Below are 15437 nucleotides of genomic sequence, written 5' to 3'. Positions count from 1 at the left end.
CCCCAGGTTCAATTCCCCAGTTAAGTTCAGGTAGTTTCCCTACTGAAGAAATGGAATCCGTCTCTGTGGGGAACTCATGGCCTAAGCACGTTTCCCTCCCGAGTTTGCCCTGAATGTGGGTTTGACAGGGCCATGAATAGGTGGCTTCTTCATGAGTTAAACAACTTCCGTCATGAAGCTCTTCCGAGCTCTGAAGCCTGGACTCTGGGGGTTCTGCCCGCAGGTCCGTGAGCTAGAGTCTGCCCGGTGCTGTTCATGTGGGATCCAGGACTCGGTTTGTGTGCAGTTTCATTGAAACAGTTAATTTTTCTTTTGTTCCTGACAGTTGTGGTTCAAAGGAAACCCAGTAGGCCTCCTGGGAGTGGTTTCAGCGGCCATGCTTTCTTTGCAATGTCCTTTGCAGACCTCGGTCTTGGGACCTTTGGCGTGTCTGAATTGCGAGGCACCTCAGCGGCGTAGCTGGAACACAAGGGCCGCCACCGTCCCGTGTGCTCTGGTGACAGCTGGTGCTGTGCTTGCACCCTGCTTTTCTTGTCCCTGTCTTGACACGACAGCCAGTAAACCAGAGCCCCGTGCTCTGTGATGGAGGTGCCATGTAAGCTAGGGAAGTCCCTCCTTAACACGTCTCTGTGGTCTGCAGAGAGGGGGGCTTGCCGCTGTGGCCCACACGCTTTTTGTGTCCCTTTCACTGGTGTTTGCGCAGTCTGGTTGCCTGTCACTGGGCAACTTCAGAAAGTTGGCACAAAGGCGGCATCTGTCCATGGTCAGGAGTCTCTGCCGCGGCCTGTGAAATCCAGGCTGGATACCCTGCAGCCTGCTGCGCAGCCCAGGCGGCTTTTCCTCCAGCCCTGGAGCAGCCGGGTGTTCTTTGGAGAGCCAGGTGCAATGGTTAGCTCCTGTCCAGGGGTCATGTACAAAGTATGCATCTTTAATTCTAGAATCACATTTCCTGGGAGGAGTGTGAATGGCCAAGTTTGTAGCATGCGATGCAGGCTGTGGGGGTGTTTGGCGAACCAAAAGTGGCATACCCTGCTGTGGGGCAGTGGCCTGGGTCGAAGTCTTGCTTTTCAGCACAAATTCAAGTGAGCCTTTGGGGAGAGAGATCAGGACTCTTGGGGTCTATGGTTGTGGTGTCCAGAACCCCTGAGTTCAGGGGCAAGACCTCTGCCTAGAAACATTTGGCTGGCCTGGAGAAGTCCCTGGAAGGGCAGCAGAGTCCTCCTGGTTACAATCTGAGACGCGCTTGTTCTGCTAAACCCTTCACCGCTGAGGCGGACGGGCTTGAAGTTTTAGAGTTCTGTAGTGAAGAGTCGGAGGGAGGGGTGTGGAAGGACACCGTGTCTGCCAGGCTGTGCTCCCTAGTAGCCATCATGGCTGGCTGGCGTACTCTGTCCCCTGTCCTCTCCATTCATCAGTGGAGTAGACTATGTGAGTAAACAGGCGATTCCTCGGGTATTCATGAAGCATTCTAGAAGGATGAGTTAACTCTTTCCAGCCATTCAGTGGTTCTTTGGTATACTAATCTGCTAAATGATACCTCTGGTCTGCAGGAAATCATGAACTGCCTCAAGTGCCCACTTCCAAGCACTGAATTAATTACCCCGCCGTCTCTAGCCCACTGTCTATCAAGCAGATCCGCTGATCCATCATCTTGGCCTCAATTTTAAATATTGGGCTCAAGACATTTTTAGAAGCTTTCTGGAATTTGTTAGTCTTACAAAATGTTGCAGTTAGAAAGCTTTATATAAAAAAGTGTTCCTGGATAAAATATAGAGTGGGGACAACTTTACACGTGGTCTGTGCCTTCCAATTTTGAGAGAAGTTTTTGGAAGACTCTCATGGAATTATTTTTTCTTACTCTGATGAGTAGCTTTCAGCATCTGAGAGTTTTAGGATAATTTGTTTGGCAAATAAGAAAGCACAGCGAATGAAACTGTTTTGCCATTGTACTAAATAGTTTTGATTTTTTTTCTGAATGAAAATTGGCTTACAATGTTCCTTTTTAAAAAAACTGAATGCACCATTTGAAAGTCCACCAACGATACTCTCTCTTACAGCCGTAGGTAACTTCCTGCCTCTAGGTTTGTGTGCAGTGATATGGCGTGTGATTGTCATAACCCTGTCATTTCTTTTTAGGTTCCCATCCTTAGTAAAAAGGAGGATGTTTTTGCATATTTAGCTAAGTACTCAGTGCCAATGGTTCGAGCAACCTGGCTGATCAAGATGACTTGTGCCTATTATTCTGCCATTTCTGAAGCTAAGATTAAGAAGCGTCAGGCCACTGATCCCAATTTGGGTAAGTAGAGAGTAAGCTACATTTTACGTTTCTCTGTTGATCCTGCAGGTACCTGTTGCCTGCCCCTCAGGCACAGCCTGGCGTGGTGGATGCTAGGCGGGCCACGGTGTGCTGGAAGTCACCTGTGCTGGGCTGGGAAGCTGGGTCTTGTTCACTCAGGCCCGTGAGCAAGTGCTGTCACTATCACCTCCAAAACGTCCCACACCTGGGTCCCCATCACCACTGTGCTGAAATGCTGCCCGAGCCCCCATCGGCTCTTGGCTGAGCACATCTGCACGCCGGCCAGTCCCCTGCTCGCCTCTCAGTAACTGCCGTGACACCTGTGGCTCGGAATCAGGTTGCCATGTGCTTCTCTGTGTGACTGAATGGTGATTTCTTTCTGCACCTGGACGCAGGATGGAGATTTTCACTGTGGTCAACGAGGCCGCCCACTGCTGGCCCTCCGGCTGCCCCTGCCCACCTTCCCCCGTGCTGCTGCGTCTCCGTTCCTCCTGCTTGAGCTGGCCTTCCCTGGAGTGTGTAGCCCCTTCCCCTGTGTGAGGCTATGGCTCGGGCGTGTGTCTGCAGACTTCCCTGCCGCCCAGCGCGTAGTCCCTCCTCTCTCCCCTCTGGTTCCCCTGCTGTGTTCTCCTGTGTTATTCCCCTTCCTGCTCATTATCTCAAACCCTGTCTTTAAAAGTTTTGTGTGTCACTACCCCTTCCTCCCAGGACATACCATGAAATGTAAGGCCTCCGAGGGCCTTGCTGCTTTCATTCACCACCAGGTCCTGGTGTCCAGAGTCCTGCTGGCCGGGGTGAGCGCTTGCTGGAGAGCTGCTGGGGAGCCACTTCAGTTAGAGGCGTCCCTGGCTTGGTGACTGGACTAGACCTTGAGGTGGTGCTTTGTGAAGGTGGGATGCTGGGTAAGAAGTGTGCAGAGACGTCGGGTAGAGGTGCCCACTTAGTGGTCACATATGCAGATCATTCTTTATGGAAGAGAAGCATGCTTATGTTCTTAAAGGAGACCCTTCCACAAAGTCCCGAGGAGCCAGGTAGAAAGTGCCAGCGTCCAGACCAGGCTGTGCCCTGAGGGGTTGGACATGAAGTGTTTGGGGTGGTGCCGGCAGCCCTGATGAGCCAGGGTGGAGCTTGTTCTGAGATCACAGCCAAAACAAACAAGGAAACCCGATCTGAATTCTGTGGCCATCATCTTGAGAGGTCAGCACCATCTTGTGTTAAAACAAGCAAGCAAAAATGACCTGGGCTTTAGCTGGGTGCGTCGGTGCACACCTGTGACCCGCCAGCCTCAGCAAGGAAGGCGCTGAGCGGCTCGGTGAGACCCTGTCCCCCCAAAAGTACAACTAGGGCTAGGGACGTGACTCAGTTGTCGAGTGCCCCTCAGTTCAATCCCCATGGTAGCGGTAAGCCGTGGGCATCTGCTGGACCCCCGGTAGCCATGAGCCATGGGCATCTGCTGGACCCCCACGGGAGCCATGAGCCATGGGCATCTGCTGGACCCCCACAGGAGCCATGAGCCTGGACATTTGCTGGACCCACAGGAGCCATGAGCTGGACATCTGCTGGACCCATGGTAGCCATGAGCCATGGGCATCTGCTGGACCCACAGGAGCCATGAGCTGGACATCTGCTGGACCCATGGTAGCCATGAGCCATGGGCATCTGCTGGACCCACAGGAGCCATGAACCCTGGGCATCTGCTGGACCCGGGCGTGTGGCCCCTCATTGGTGCTGAGGTCGGGGTGTCTGCCAGAGTTCCCCACTGCAAGGTTTGTGCTTTGAGTCAGGAAGCAGCCGACTCAGTGAGTGCACCCTCTTCCTACGTGCGTGTCTCAGATGCCCGGGCAGTGAGTGGTGGCTCCTGGTGAGAAGACGCAGTTTTCAAGGGTCTGGTCTAGTGCTGTGCCCGGGCTGCCTCCCGTGCTCTGCTTTGTCTCCGGCCCCTTCAGCTTCTGTAAGCAAATCGCACAGTACATTTGGAAGCACTTGGCCGCGTAGACACAGTCTCAATGCAGCCAGCTCACACTCGCAGCCAGCAACACAGCCAGCAAGTACACACATATATATGAGTAGAATTGGATTAAATCGCATCCACTGCAGAAGATTAACTTGCAGTAATAGGTTCTGTGCTCTGGCTTTGACACAGAAAAGGAGAATTCAGCACATTTGGGGCAAGATTGACTATCAAGCGTCGCCCTCTTCTAGGGTTGGTTTTACGGCTTCTGTTGTTTGATGATTGTTCTTAGGGTTTGTAAAGTTGTTTTCAGTAGCAATGGCTTTTATTCCTTTGTAATAGAAACATATGTTTTATTTTCATTTCCCACGTTCAGTGTTGGAGCAGAGCTATAAAGCACTGCTGTTTGATTTTATTGAAGGGTTTTTTTTTTAAATTTAAGTGGGCCAGCAGCCACAAGGAGGTGACCCACAGACCCTCACTGTCACAGTGCCCAGAGGCACAGATCTGAAAGGTAAATTGAATGGCTTGCTGCCCGGGGAACGCGCGGCCAGCAAAGGTGTATGCGGCACAGCGTGTGTGCACCAGGGAGGAGCCGGGGCCGCGGGCTGTGGGTGACTTCCTGAGTCATTCAGGGGGTGGCTGATGGAATATTGTCTTGAACAGATCTGAGCAAATTAGGGCAGAAATGCAGGTGAATTAGGGAAGCTCAAGGGAAGAGTTGGTAATTTGTATTCCTCATGAGATCTAAGAAGTAGAAAGCACGCGGCTGTAGGTGACGCCGCACTTGGGATATGCTGTCAAAGTGGCGGGTGTTGCTCGGTGAGGAAGGCACCCCGGAAGCAGCGTATTTAGAGGGACTGAGCTTTGTTTTTAAGGGAGCGAGAATATCTACTTGTCTTACATGTTTGAACTCATCAGAGAAAAGCATTGCAAACAAGCTGTCTAACACTGAGAAACGAAAGGCTAACCCTCACCTTGAGCTATTGGGGTCTTTGAACAGAGGCCGTGTGCCTTCACCCGCCAGGACGGAGCCTGGTGCCTGCCTGGTGTGTACGTACCCTGGGAGGAGTCTCACTGCTGGCCCGGCATGGTCACTGAGCTCACGCAGCCCTGGTCCTGCAGGCAGCGGGCCCGCGACCTTCGGGCTCATTCTGGCCCAGCGTGCGTCACCTCCTGACCTGTGCTGGGGAGAGGTTTGGGTGTGCTGAGGAAGCTTTTCCTCCTGGCCGTGCCTTGTCCCCTGGCTCTTGTGGCCTGTGGGAGTGGTCAGTGCCTCACCAGCCCTGCTGGCCTTGTGGCTGGCTGCCGGGGTCACTGTGGTGTCTGGTCTGCAGCGACACTGTGTTCCCCGTCCCGTCAGTGGATGTCTGCGGTGCCCTGTGTTCTGTCTGTTTTCTGATTTCTCATTCACCCATTCTGTGAGAGAGGGACGTCACAGACGAGGAGCGTGGGCTGCAGACGTGCCAGCCCCCCTGAAGCCCGTGCTGGTGCTGCGCTGTGCAGTGGGGACAGAGGGAGAATGTGGACACTGCCCCCCAGGTGGTCCCAGTTAGGGGCTGATAGACATCATCTGTCATCATTGTCCAAACCATCTGAGCATCCGAAGGAACAGCTGGTGGCAGTGTGGTGCGGCTGTGTGCCAGGGGAGCAGCGCCTGCGGAGCTGCGCGTGGCAGGAGGGTCACAGGGGAAGTGGCTTAGCAGTTCCGTTCTGCGGGAGGCTGCCCTGGGCTGGGTGGGTGGTGCGGGGAGGGCACCCTGGCACGAGTGGTGTCTGAAGAGGCCCACACGTGGGTCGTGCTGCGGCCAGGCTCACCTGCCGGCCCTCTGGTGGGTGGCGGGTGGCCTGGAGGGCTCCCTATTGCAGTCACCGTTGTGGCCTCTCCCTGGCTCCTGTCTGTGGAGTGGGGAGGTTGGCAGGACCCGGGGTCCACGGCTCAAGGTCTAGGCCCCACTGGGCATGCGGTGGGTACAGGCCGTCCATGCGTCCGGCTGCCACAGGGCTGCTGCTGGCGGTGCTTACTGATCATTCTGAGCCCTGTTCTGGGAACTTGGTGGGCATTGTCTGTCATCACAGCCTGACTCGCAGACTTAGCGGCCCAGCGGTGTGGGAGGCACCTGAGTCTCGGCCGTCGCTCGCCAGCCCCCAGCAGCTGGCTTCACGCCCAGGCCTGCGCAGGGGGCCTGCTGCTCCTGCTCCTGCTCTTGTTGCGAGGAGAGGGCGCTGGGGCCCAGCAGGCCGGCCCTGGGCTGGAGGTGAGCAGTGTGGCTGGGGAAGGTCGTCCCAGCAGGACAGCAACTGAGGGGTCACTGTTCTCTGAGGGACGGGAGGAGCAGGGCCAGGGCCAGGCTGTGTGGAACCAGAGGCAGAGAAAGAAGTGGCAGGTGAGCCTCATGCTGGCCGCCGTGGCTGGCGTTGGCATGGGGACGTGACACGTAGCGCCCAGGTCTGGGGCCTTGTTGGGAGCAGGTGGATCAGAGGCTGCCCAGGATGCTGCTCGGTGCTGCCTGAGGTTCTGGGGAGCGGGGCCAGAGTCGGAGGAGCGATCCCTCGGGGGCTCTGCCCTGGGAGCTGACCTGTTGCCCCCGTACAAAGAAGCAGCAGCTGCCCGTCTTTCCTTGTGAACCGTTAACTTGTGACGCGTTCGCTGAGGCGTTTGGTCTGCAGAAATGGGCACGTCAGAGCCGATGGCCTGGCTTCCTCTCTGAGCCACGCAGCTCGCTCTGGTTCGGGTCCTTGAAGACACCGCCTGCTAACTCTCCTGACTCCAGGGACGAGCGTCGAGACTGGCTGCCCATTGTCACGGTTTTCCTTGTATCTCATTTGTCATCAGAAAGGAGGTATCGGCCTTGTTTACTGTGGAAAGAACCCTGAAGATCAGAAAAGCTTAAATGACCTCGACTTAATTTATACTTTGCTCAGGGTGAGAATAGGGCTTCCGACGGCCGGCACCGGCTCTCTGGTCAAACCCGTCCTGTGGTGGGAGGAGCAGGGCGCAGGGCGAGACGTCGGCACCGCGGATGAGCCAGCCGCGAGGCGGTCACTCCTTGGGAGTGGCAAGAGGTTGGTGTTCCTCAGAATAAAAGGACTTCCTCTCATCAACTCTGAGGAAATACCGTTTTTTTCTTTAAAAAATAGTAGAATAAATGCTGATTTTTTTTGCGTCATTTCCATTTTTTTTGGATTAAGAACTGCTATATTTGTACCCCGAGCAGTGAAACATGAGTTTCTCTGTTTTTTCTTCTTTTTAAAAAATGTACGGTTGGTGGCCGTCCCAGGCTCATGGACTTGGACGCATGCTGGGTTCCATAGCCAGGGGTGCTCCTGTTCACCCTGTGGTCCTTGTTGTCCCAGAGCCGGCCGCCGGGAGGCCCTCAGGCTCTTTCGTGTCCTTGACCTGGCAGAATCCGTCTTTGGGCCTCTCTTTGCTTTTTGGCACAGAGCTGCCCTGGGCTCACTCTGCGAGTCTCCTGCTGCGTCCTGCAGTCAGCCAGCTCTGGACGGAGCACCGCTGCTTTGTGTTGAGAGGGGTGACATCCGGTGGCGGAGGTGCACACTGCTCCTGGATCATGGGGTCTAAGTCTCCTCAGTGGCCCAGGCTGGATGCATGCGCATGTGTGTGTGCACGTGTGTGAGAGAGGGAGGGAGGGAGACTTTGTGTTCTGTTGCCACTTATCAAAGGGGTTTCTTATTGCAAATCTGTTTGTTATACTGAAGTTAATAATTGAACCCACTCTGTTTATTATGACAATATTGTTAATGTCCTCATAGGGGCTATTTGGTCTAGGGTTGCATACTGTCTGAACTGGGCACTGCTAATATTGATCTTCCCCTTAAAGAAGAACTATTGGAAACCTATAGGGCCACTATAAGCCTATAGGGGGGAAACTGCAATACCCCAGATCTGCACTGCTAGAGGGGAAGATGCATAAAGAAGATGAAAAAACAAGGGAAGAAAATGATCCAAACAACTCTAGATTCTATAGTAATAGAATCCAGTGACAGTATGTTAGAAGAAATGTCAGAAAAGGACTTCAGATTATACGTGATTAAGATGATTCGCGAAGCAGAGGATGAGATAAGAGAGCAAACGCAGGCAATGAATGGTAATACCAATTAGCTGAAAGAGCAAGTGCAGGAAGCAAAAGATCATTTCAACAAAGAGATAGAGGTTCTCAAAAAAAACCAAATGGAAATCCTTGAAATGAAGGAGACAATAAACCAAATAAAAAACTCAATGGAAAGCATCACCAACAGACTAGACCACTTGGAAGACAGAACCTCAGACAATGAAGGCAAAATATTTAAGCTTGAAAATAAAGTTGCCCAACAGAGAAGATGGTAAGAAATCATGAACAGAATCTCCAAGAACTATGGGACATCATGAAAAGACCAAATTTAAGAATTATTGGGATTGAGGAAGGCAGAGAGATATAAACCCAAGGAATGAACAACCTATTCAATGAAATAATAGCAGAAAACTTCTCAAATCTGAAGAATGAAATGAAAAATCAAATACAAGAGGCTTACAGAACACCAAATGCACAAAATCACAACAGATCCACACCAAGGCACATTATAATGAAAATGCCTAACATATAAAATAAAGATAGGATTTTTAAGGCTGTGAGAAAAAAGCATCACATTACATATAGGGGGAAACCAATAGGTATATCAGATTTCTCAGCCCAGACTCTTAAAAGCTAGAAGGGCCTGGAACAACATATTTCAAGCTCTGAAAGAACATGGTTGCCAACCAAGAATCCTATACCCAGCAAAACTAACCTTCAGATTTGAAGATGAAATAAAATCCTTCCATGATAAACAAAAGTTAAAAGAATTTACAAATAGAAAGCCTGCGCTACAGAATGTTCTCAACAAAATATTCCATGAGGAGGAAATGAAAAACAACAATGTAGGTCAGCAAAGGGAGGAACTACCTTAGAGAAAAACCACTCAAAGGAGAAACCAAGCCAAGTTAAAAACCAGAAATAAGCCAAATGACTGGGAATACAAATCATTTCTCAATAATAACCCTGAACGTTAATGGCCTCAATCAAACTCCTCAATCAAAAGACATAGACTGGCAGAATGGATTAAAAAGAAAGACCCAACAATATGCTGCCTGCAAGAGACTCATCTCATAGAAAAAGGCATCCACAGACTAAAGGTGAAAGGATGGGAAAAAACCTACCACGCACATGGACTCAGTAAAAAAGCAGGGGTTTCCATCCTTATATCAGATAAAGTGGACTTTAAGCCAAAGTTAGTCAGAAGGGATAAAGAAGGACATTTCATACTGCTTAAGGGAACCATAAATCAGGAACACATAACAATAGTAAATATTTATGCCCCAAACAATGGTGCATCCCTTACATCAAACAAATCCTTCTCAATTTCAGGAATCACATAGACCACAACACAATAGTTCTGGGTGACTTTAACACACCGCTGTCATCACTGGACAGATCTCCAAACAAAAACCAATCAAAGAAACCATAGAACTCAATAACACAATCAATAACCTAGACTTAATAGACATATAGAATATTCCATCCATCAACGAGCGGATTCACTTTCTTCTCAGCAGCACATGGAACATTCTCAAAAATAGACTATATGTTATACCACAAAGCAGCCCTTAGGAAATGCAAAAAAATAGAGATACTGCCTTGTGTTCTATCAGACCATCATGGACTGAGAGTAGAAATCAATGAATGACAAAATAAAAAACAAAGGGGTTCCTCTTCATTTCCTCGATCCTACGTCTGTTTCATTTCTGTGGCCTTAAGGATGGTTTCCAGGGGCACAGCAAGGTGACCAAGCGGGATCACAGAGGCCACCCAGAGGGTCACGGGCTTTCCTTTCCCTGAGGTCCTTTCCGACTGAGAACGCGCCCCAGCCGCGGGCCCTTCCTGTGGCCAGGCACGCTGCCTCTGTTTGTCTCTTGCCTTAGGTTCCACTTACTTTTGGACACAGCCTCACTTCTGGGGTACAGGAAGCCTTGGTGCGTCCACGCGTCGCCCTGCCGGAGCTGTGCAGGGGCCGGCCCTTCCCGCACCGTCCTCGGAACCTTTTCTGATTAGCCGTGAGTTTGACCTGCGGGGCTTCAGTTTTGCAAAGCTGTGCAGCGCGTGCGTCTGGCCTCTCCCTCCTCCTCGCCTAGGAGTCGGCATGCTAGCAGTACTTCCTGTCTTCGCTGGGCAGGCTTCCTGGTCCTCTGCCAGGACGTGCCGTGTCGGTTAGGCCAGTTCCCCCCTATGGACACTTGCCCGTCTGCAGCCTCTCCCAGTGTGTGTTGGCGTGCATGCGATGCTTTGTGGAGGTGTGCCTTAGGGCAGGTCCCTCCAGGCACCACTGTGGTGGAGCGTAGGCGTGTAGGAAGACCATCAAATTCCTCAGAGAGGCGGAAGGGCCTGGTGCTCGGGAACCTCGCTCCGAGCAAGGCGGTGCCTCCTCTGCCTCCTCGTGGTCCGTGAGCTGCGGTGGGCCACTCCTGAGATCTGCACCTTCCCCTGTGTTTGCCTAGCCACCCTCCTCCCGCTGGGTCCCCGGGTAGCATGTTACAGTGACCTGTCACACCTGCCAGCTTCTGGTGTTGGGAGCCTCTGTTTTGGTGACCGATGGCTTCAAGGAGCCCCCAGGCCCACACTCTAGGGGGCCTCTGTTGGAATGTGTTCTGTGTTTTTCTCTCGACGATATTGTGGTTGTTCGGAGACAGACAGCAGAGGTGAAGTGACGTTCTCCTCCTGGTGCGTCCAGGGCGTGCGCGGTCACCGTGACCCAGGGCCGGGTGTGCGGACCCCGTCATATGACTGAGGAGGTGTGGCAGGTGCTTAGCCCAGGCCCTTCCCACACGGCCCTCTTTGGAAACGGGCAGGCGTGCCTGGCGTGACTCCAGGCACCCGAGGCAGTGCAGGATCATCTCGCGTGCCTGGCCCCTGCCTCCGCGTACTCAGGCCCTTGGGCTCGGGGGGTCTGACTTCATGCTCTGGCTCCTACCACCACGGTATTTGTGGACAGAGGTTCCTGGCGTGACCCATGCAGCCCTCTCCAGGGGCTCAGAGTCCCTTGCCTCCCCGTCTTTGTGTGGGTTCTGGAATCCTTCCTCACTTCCTGGCCCCTCATCTGGACTCCAGTCCTCATCCTGCGTTCAGCCATCGTGCCAAGGAGCCGGGTACTTTTATTGGAGAACAGTGTAGAGACCAGGAGGTCTGGCCAGGCCCTCCCTGAGAGCCAGCATGTGTGTGCGTGTGCTCAGGTCCCTGCCCGTGGTGTGCGTGTGCTCGCTGTGCTCAGGTCTCTGCCCGTGGTGTGCGTGTGCTCGCTGTGCTCAGGTCCCTGCCCATGGTGTGCGTGTGCTCACTTGTGCTCACGCCCAGTCCCTGGCGTGCGTGTGCTCACTTTCATGCCCTTGCCTGTGAATGTTTCTACATGTGGCACGGGTGTCTCTGGCTGCGTGTGGATTCTGATGATGGCCGACGGATGGTTTTCTCATTTTATTCAACTGCTCCATGTTCCTCTGAGAATAAATACAGATGAGACCCACCACACCTTAGGAGGACGTAAGGAAGGTCTTGTGGGAAGAGGAAGTGCGGCCCCTGTCACCATGCACAGGGGGGCCGGGGACAGCTCTTAGGATCAGGAGTGAGCTGTGCCATGTTCAGTCAGGGTACCAGGAGCGGGGCAGGAGAGTGGGAGTAATGCTTTCAGAGGAGAGGAGAGGGGTTGTGGGCAGTGGGCTGCTGTTCTCACAGTAAGTCAGAGAGAATGGTGGACATGTTCAAGGGCAGCTTGATAGAAACAAAAATCTGATAAGCCAGATCCCAGCCCCAAATTAGTGCTGTCTGCTTTTTGTTGTTGAAACTTATTCTGAAGACATCTTGTTTTATGAGAAAGACTTGGGCCAAGTTCAGGGGCCACGTTACCACTGTGGTGCTCTGGCTCTTGTTATCCCTAGGTAAATGACACGACCGTGATTTTCACTAAGCCAAGTACTTGCTTGATGAGAGCTCAACAAAAGTGGAGTCATCGTTCACAGTGAAAATTGGAAGACTTACTATTTTTCCTGGTAACTTTTGAGTCAATTGCACTTACAACTTTCCTGATTTACAGCGCAGGGTCGCTGCAGTGGTGTGTGGATGTGGGCCTTTCTGGTCTTGCAGAACTGAAGCTCTGTACCTGGTGAACAAAGCTCCCCTGATCACCACCGTCCTCTGCTGATTCACAAAACGTCTGCTGGTTCTAATCAGGTTTCCTGTGCTGCTCTGTAGCCCTGTCCGCCTGGTTGTCGTCCTGTGGAGACGGACTCTGGCTTTTCCCAGATGTTACAGCCAGTTCCATGCCGCAGTGTGGCGGTGCAGGTCTTTTTCCCCATTGGAACGGGGAGCAGTGACCAGCCCAGGCATTGGCAGGAATGGGAGGGACAATCAGGGATGGGCTTCCTGCCCGGGAGGTACGGAGTAGAAGACTGGAGGGGTGGCTCTGTCGGAGAGGCGCTTACCTTCTCCTTGAGAGTGGGCATGGATTTTCTGGGGTTGGGGCACCACCTCTTTTTGCCCCTTTTATGATTCTTTCTGACCGTTGTCATGGCAGTTGTCAAGTGTCGTGATGCTGGGGCACGGTGCAGCTGAACTGGCCTGCTGGTCACTCCGGCCGTCCTAGATCCAATCAGCTTAAGCTTAGAATCATTTCAGACAAAGCGTGTCCAGTCTTCCAGGTGAATTCTCTGGAATACAGTGGCTCAGGAGCCTGTTTCACTCTGTTATTTTGGAGTCAAGGAATATGTAGACTGAATTGGATAGAAAACATTTACGGGTCAGTGAGTGATGGGGGTGTCTTTGTGAGTGTAACACAGTTCAAGTGCAAGATTTGCTTAAGTGAAACTACTGTACATTAGTTCTGGGTCTCCAGAAAACCAGGGTGAGACTGGGTTCTGGGGCGGGGCTGGCTTGCCTGTCTGCCTGTGGCCTGCCTGCCTGCCTGTGGCCTGCCTGTCTGCCTGCCTGCCTGCCTTTCTGCCTGTCTGCTGGCCTGCCTGTCTGCCTTCCTGTCTGCCTGCCTGTCTGCCTGTGGCCTTACTGTCTGCCTTCCTGTCTGCCTGTGGCCTTCCTGTCTGCTGGCCTGTCTGCCTGTCTGCCTGTGGCCTGCCTGTCTGCCTTCCTGTCTGCCTTTCTGCCTGTCTGCCTTCCTGTCTGCCTGTCTGCCTGTGGCCTTACTGTCTGCCTTCCTGTCTGCCTTTCTGCCTGTCTGCTGGCCTGCCTGTCTGCCTTCCTGTCTGCCTGTCTGCCTGTGGCCTGTCTGCCTTCCTGTCTGCCTATGGCCTTCCTGTCTGCCTTCCTGTCTGCCTGTCTGCCTGTCTGCCTGCCTTCCTGCCTGCCTGCCTGTCTGCCTGGCTGCTGGCCTGTCTACCTGTCTGCTGGCCTGCCTGCCTGCCTGCCTGTGGCCTGCCTGTCTGCCTTCCTGTCTGCCTGTCTGCCTGTGGCCTGCCTGTCTGCCTTTCTGCCTGTCTGCTGGCCTGCCTGTCTGCCTTCCTGTCTGCCTGTCTGCCTGTGGCCTTACTGTCTGCCTTCCTGTCTGCCTGTGGCCTTCCTGTCTGCCTTCTTGTCTGCCTGTCTGCCTGTCTGCCTGCCTCCCTGCCTGCCTGCCTGTCTGCCTGTCTGCCTGTCTGCTGGCCTGTCTGCCGGCCTGTCTGCCTGTCTGCTGGCCTGCCTGCCTGCCTGCCTGTCTGTCTGTGGCCTGCCTGTCTGCCTTTCTGCCTGTCTGCCTGCCTGCCTGCCTTTCTGCCTGTCTGCTGGCCTGCCTGTCTGCCTTCCTGTCTGCCTGCCTGTCTGCCTGTGGCCTTACTGTCTGCCTTCCTGTCTGCCTGTGGCCTTCCTGTCTGCTGGCCTGTCTGCCTGTCTGCCTGTGGCCTGCCTGTCTGCCTTCCTGTCTGCCTTTCTGCCTGTCTGCCTTCCTGTCTGCCTGTCTGCCTGTGGCCTTACTGTCTGCCTTCCTGTCTGCCTTTCTGCCTGTCTGCTGGCCTGCCTGTCTGCCTTCCTGTCTGCCTGTCTGCCTGTGGCCTGTCTGCCTTCCTGTCTGCCTATGGCCTTCCTGTCTGCCTTCCTGTCTGCCTGTCTGCCTGTCTGCCTGCCTTCCTGCCTGCCTGCCTGTCTGCCTGGCTGCTGGCCTGTCTACCTGTCTGCTGGCCTGCCTGCCTGCCTGCCTGTGGCCTGCCTGTCTGCCTTCCTGTCTGCCTGTCTGCCTGTGGCCTGCCTGTCTGCCTTTCTGCCTGTCTGCTGGCCTGCCTGTCTGCCTTCCTGTCTGCCTGTCTGCCTGTGGCCTTACTGTCTGCCTTCCTGTCTGCCTGTGGCCTTCCTGTCTGCCTTCTTGTCTGCCTGTCTGCCTGTCTGCCTGCCTCCCTGCCTGCCTGCCTGTCTGCCTGTCTGCCTGTCTGCTGGCCTGTCTGCCGGCCTGTCTGCCTGTCTGCTGGCCTGCCTGCCTGCCTGCCTGTCTGTCTGTGGCCTGCCTGTCTGCCTTTCTGCCTGTCTGCTGGCCTGCCTGCCTGTCTGCCTTCCTGTCTGCCTGCCTGTCTGCCTTCCTGTCTGCCCATCTGCCCGTCTGTCTGCCTGCCTGCCTGTCTGCCTGTCTGCTGGCCTGCCTGCCTGTCTGCCTTCCTGTCTGCCTGTCTGCCTGTCTGTCTGTCTGTCTGTCTGTCTGTCTGTCTGCCTGCCTGCCTGCCTGCCTGCCTGCCTGCCTGCCTGTCTGCTGGCCTGCCTGCCTGCCTGCCTGCCTGCTGATGCACAAGCATTTTGTTGTCTTAGAGCATTTTGGTCCAGAGTCAGTGTGCAAGGTCACCTGACCCTAGGAAGCCTATTGTCTTTGCGTCCTCAGAACTGCTTGTAGCTGCCTGAAGCTTGTTCAGAAGTAGAGACTTGGCAGCACCTGCGTGCAGGACCTGGGAGTAAGCATGCACTGCTTTTCTCTTGAGACTTAAACCACAGCAAAGTGGAAGGAGCAGAGTTTCATTTTTGCCCTGCAGAGGATTGGGGGACCCCTCCATGGTAGAAGCCAGGAGGGGCTGAGGAGCGGGTTCTGGCAGCTGTGATGCCTCCTGGGAGTTGTCAGGAGTGGCGCAGCTGTCTGTCACCAGCCCTGCCCCTCCGCCTCTCTTTCCCTCGAGTCCCTGGAGGGCTTCCCCTCCTTGGA

At 53.9% G+C, this 15437-nt stretch overlaps 1 protein-coding gene across 16 annotated transcripts in view; it reads left to right on the top strand.

The window, feature by feature from the left end:
* Positions 1-15437, top strand: part of MED12L (mediator complex subunit 12L) — a 250273-nt gene that overhangs the window by 32177 nt on the left and 202659 nt on the right. For all 16 annotated transcript variants that reach the window (XM_079100927.1, XM_079100930.1, XM_079100926.1 and 13 more), the window contains one exon: positions 2137-2296. In XM_079100927.1, the coding sequence (XP_078957053.1) occupies positions 2137-2296 (160 nt within the window). The remainder of the gene's footprint in view (positions 1-2136; positions 2297-15437) is intronic.

The sequence above is a fragment of the Sciurus vulgaris genome, assembly GCF_902686455.1.
Source record: "Sciurus vulgaris genome assembly, chromosome: 10".
NCBI classification, from domain to species: domain Eukaryota; kingdom Metazoa; phylum Chordata; class Mammalia; order Rodentia; family Sciuridae; genus Sciurus; species Sciurus vulgaris.
This window is presented reverse-complemented; position numbering and strand designations above follow the sequence as displayed.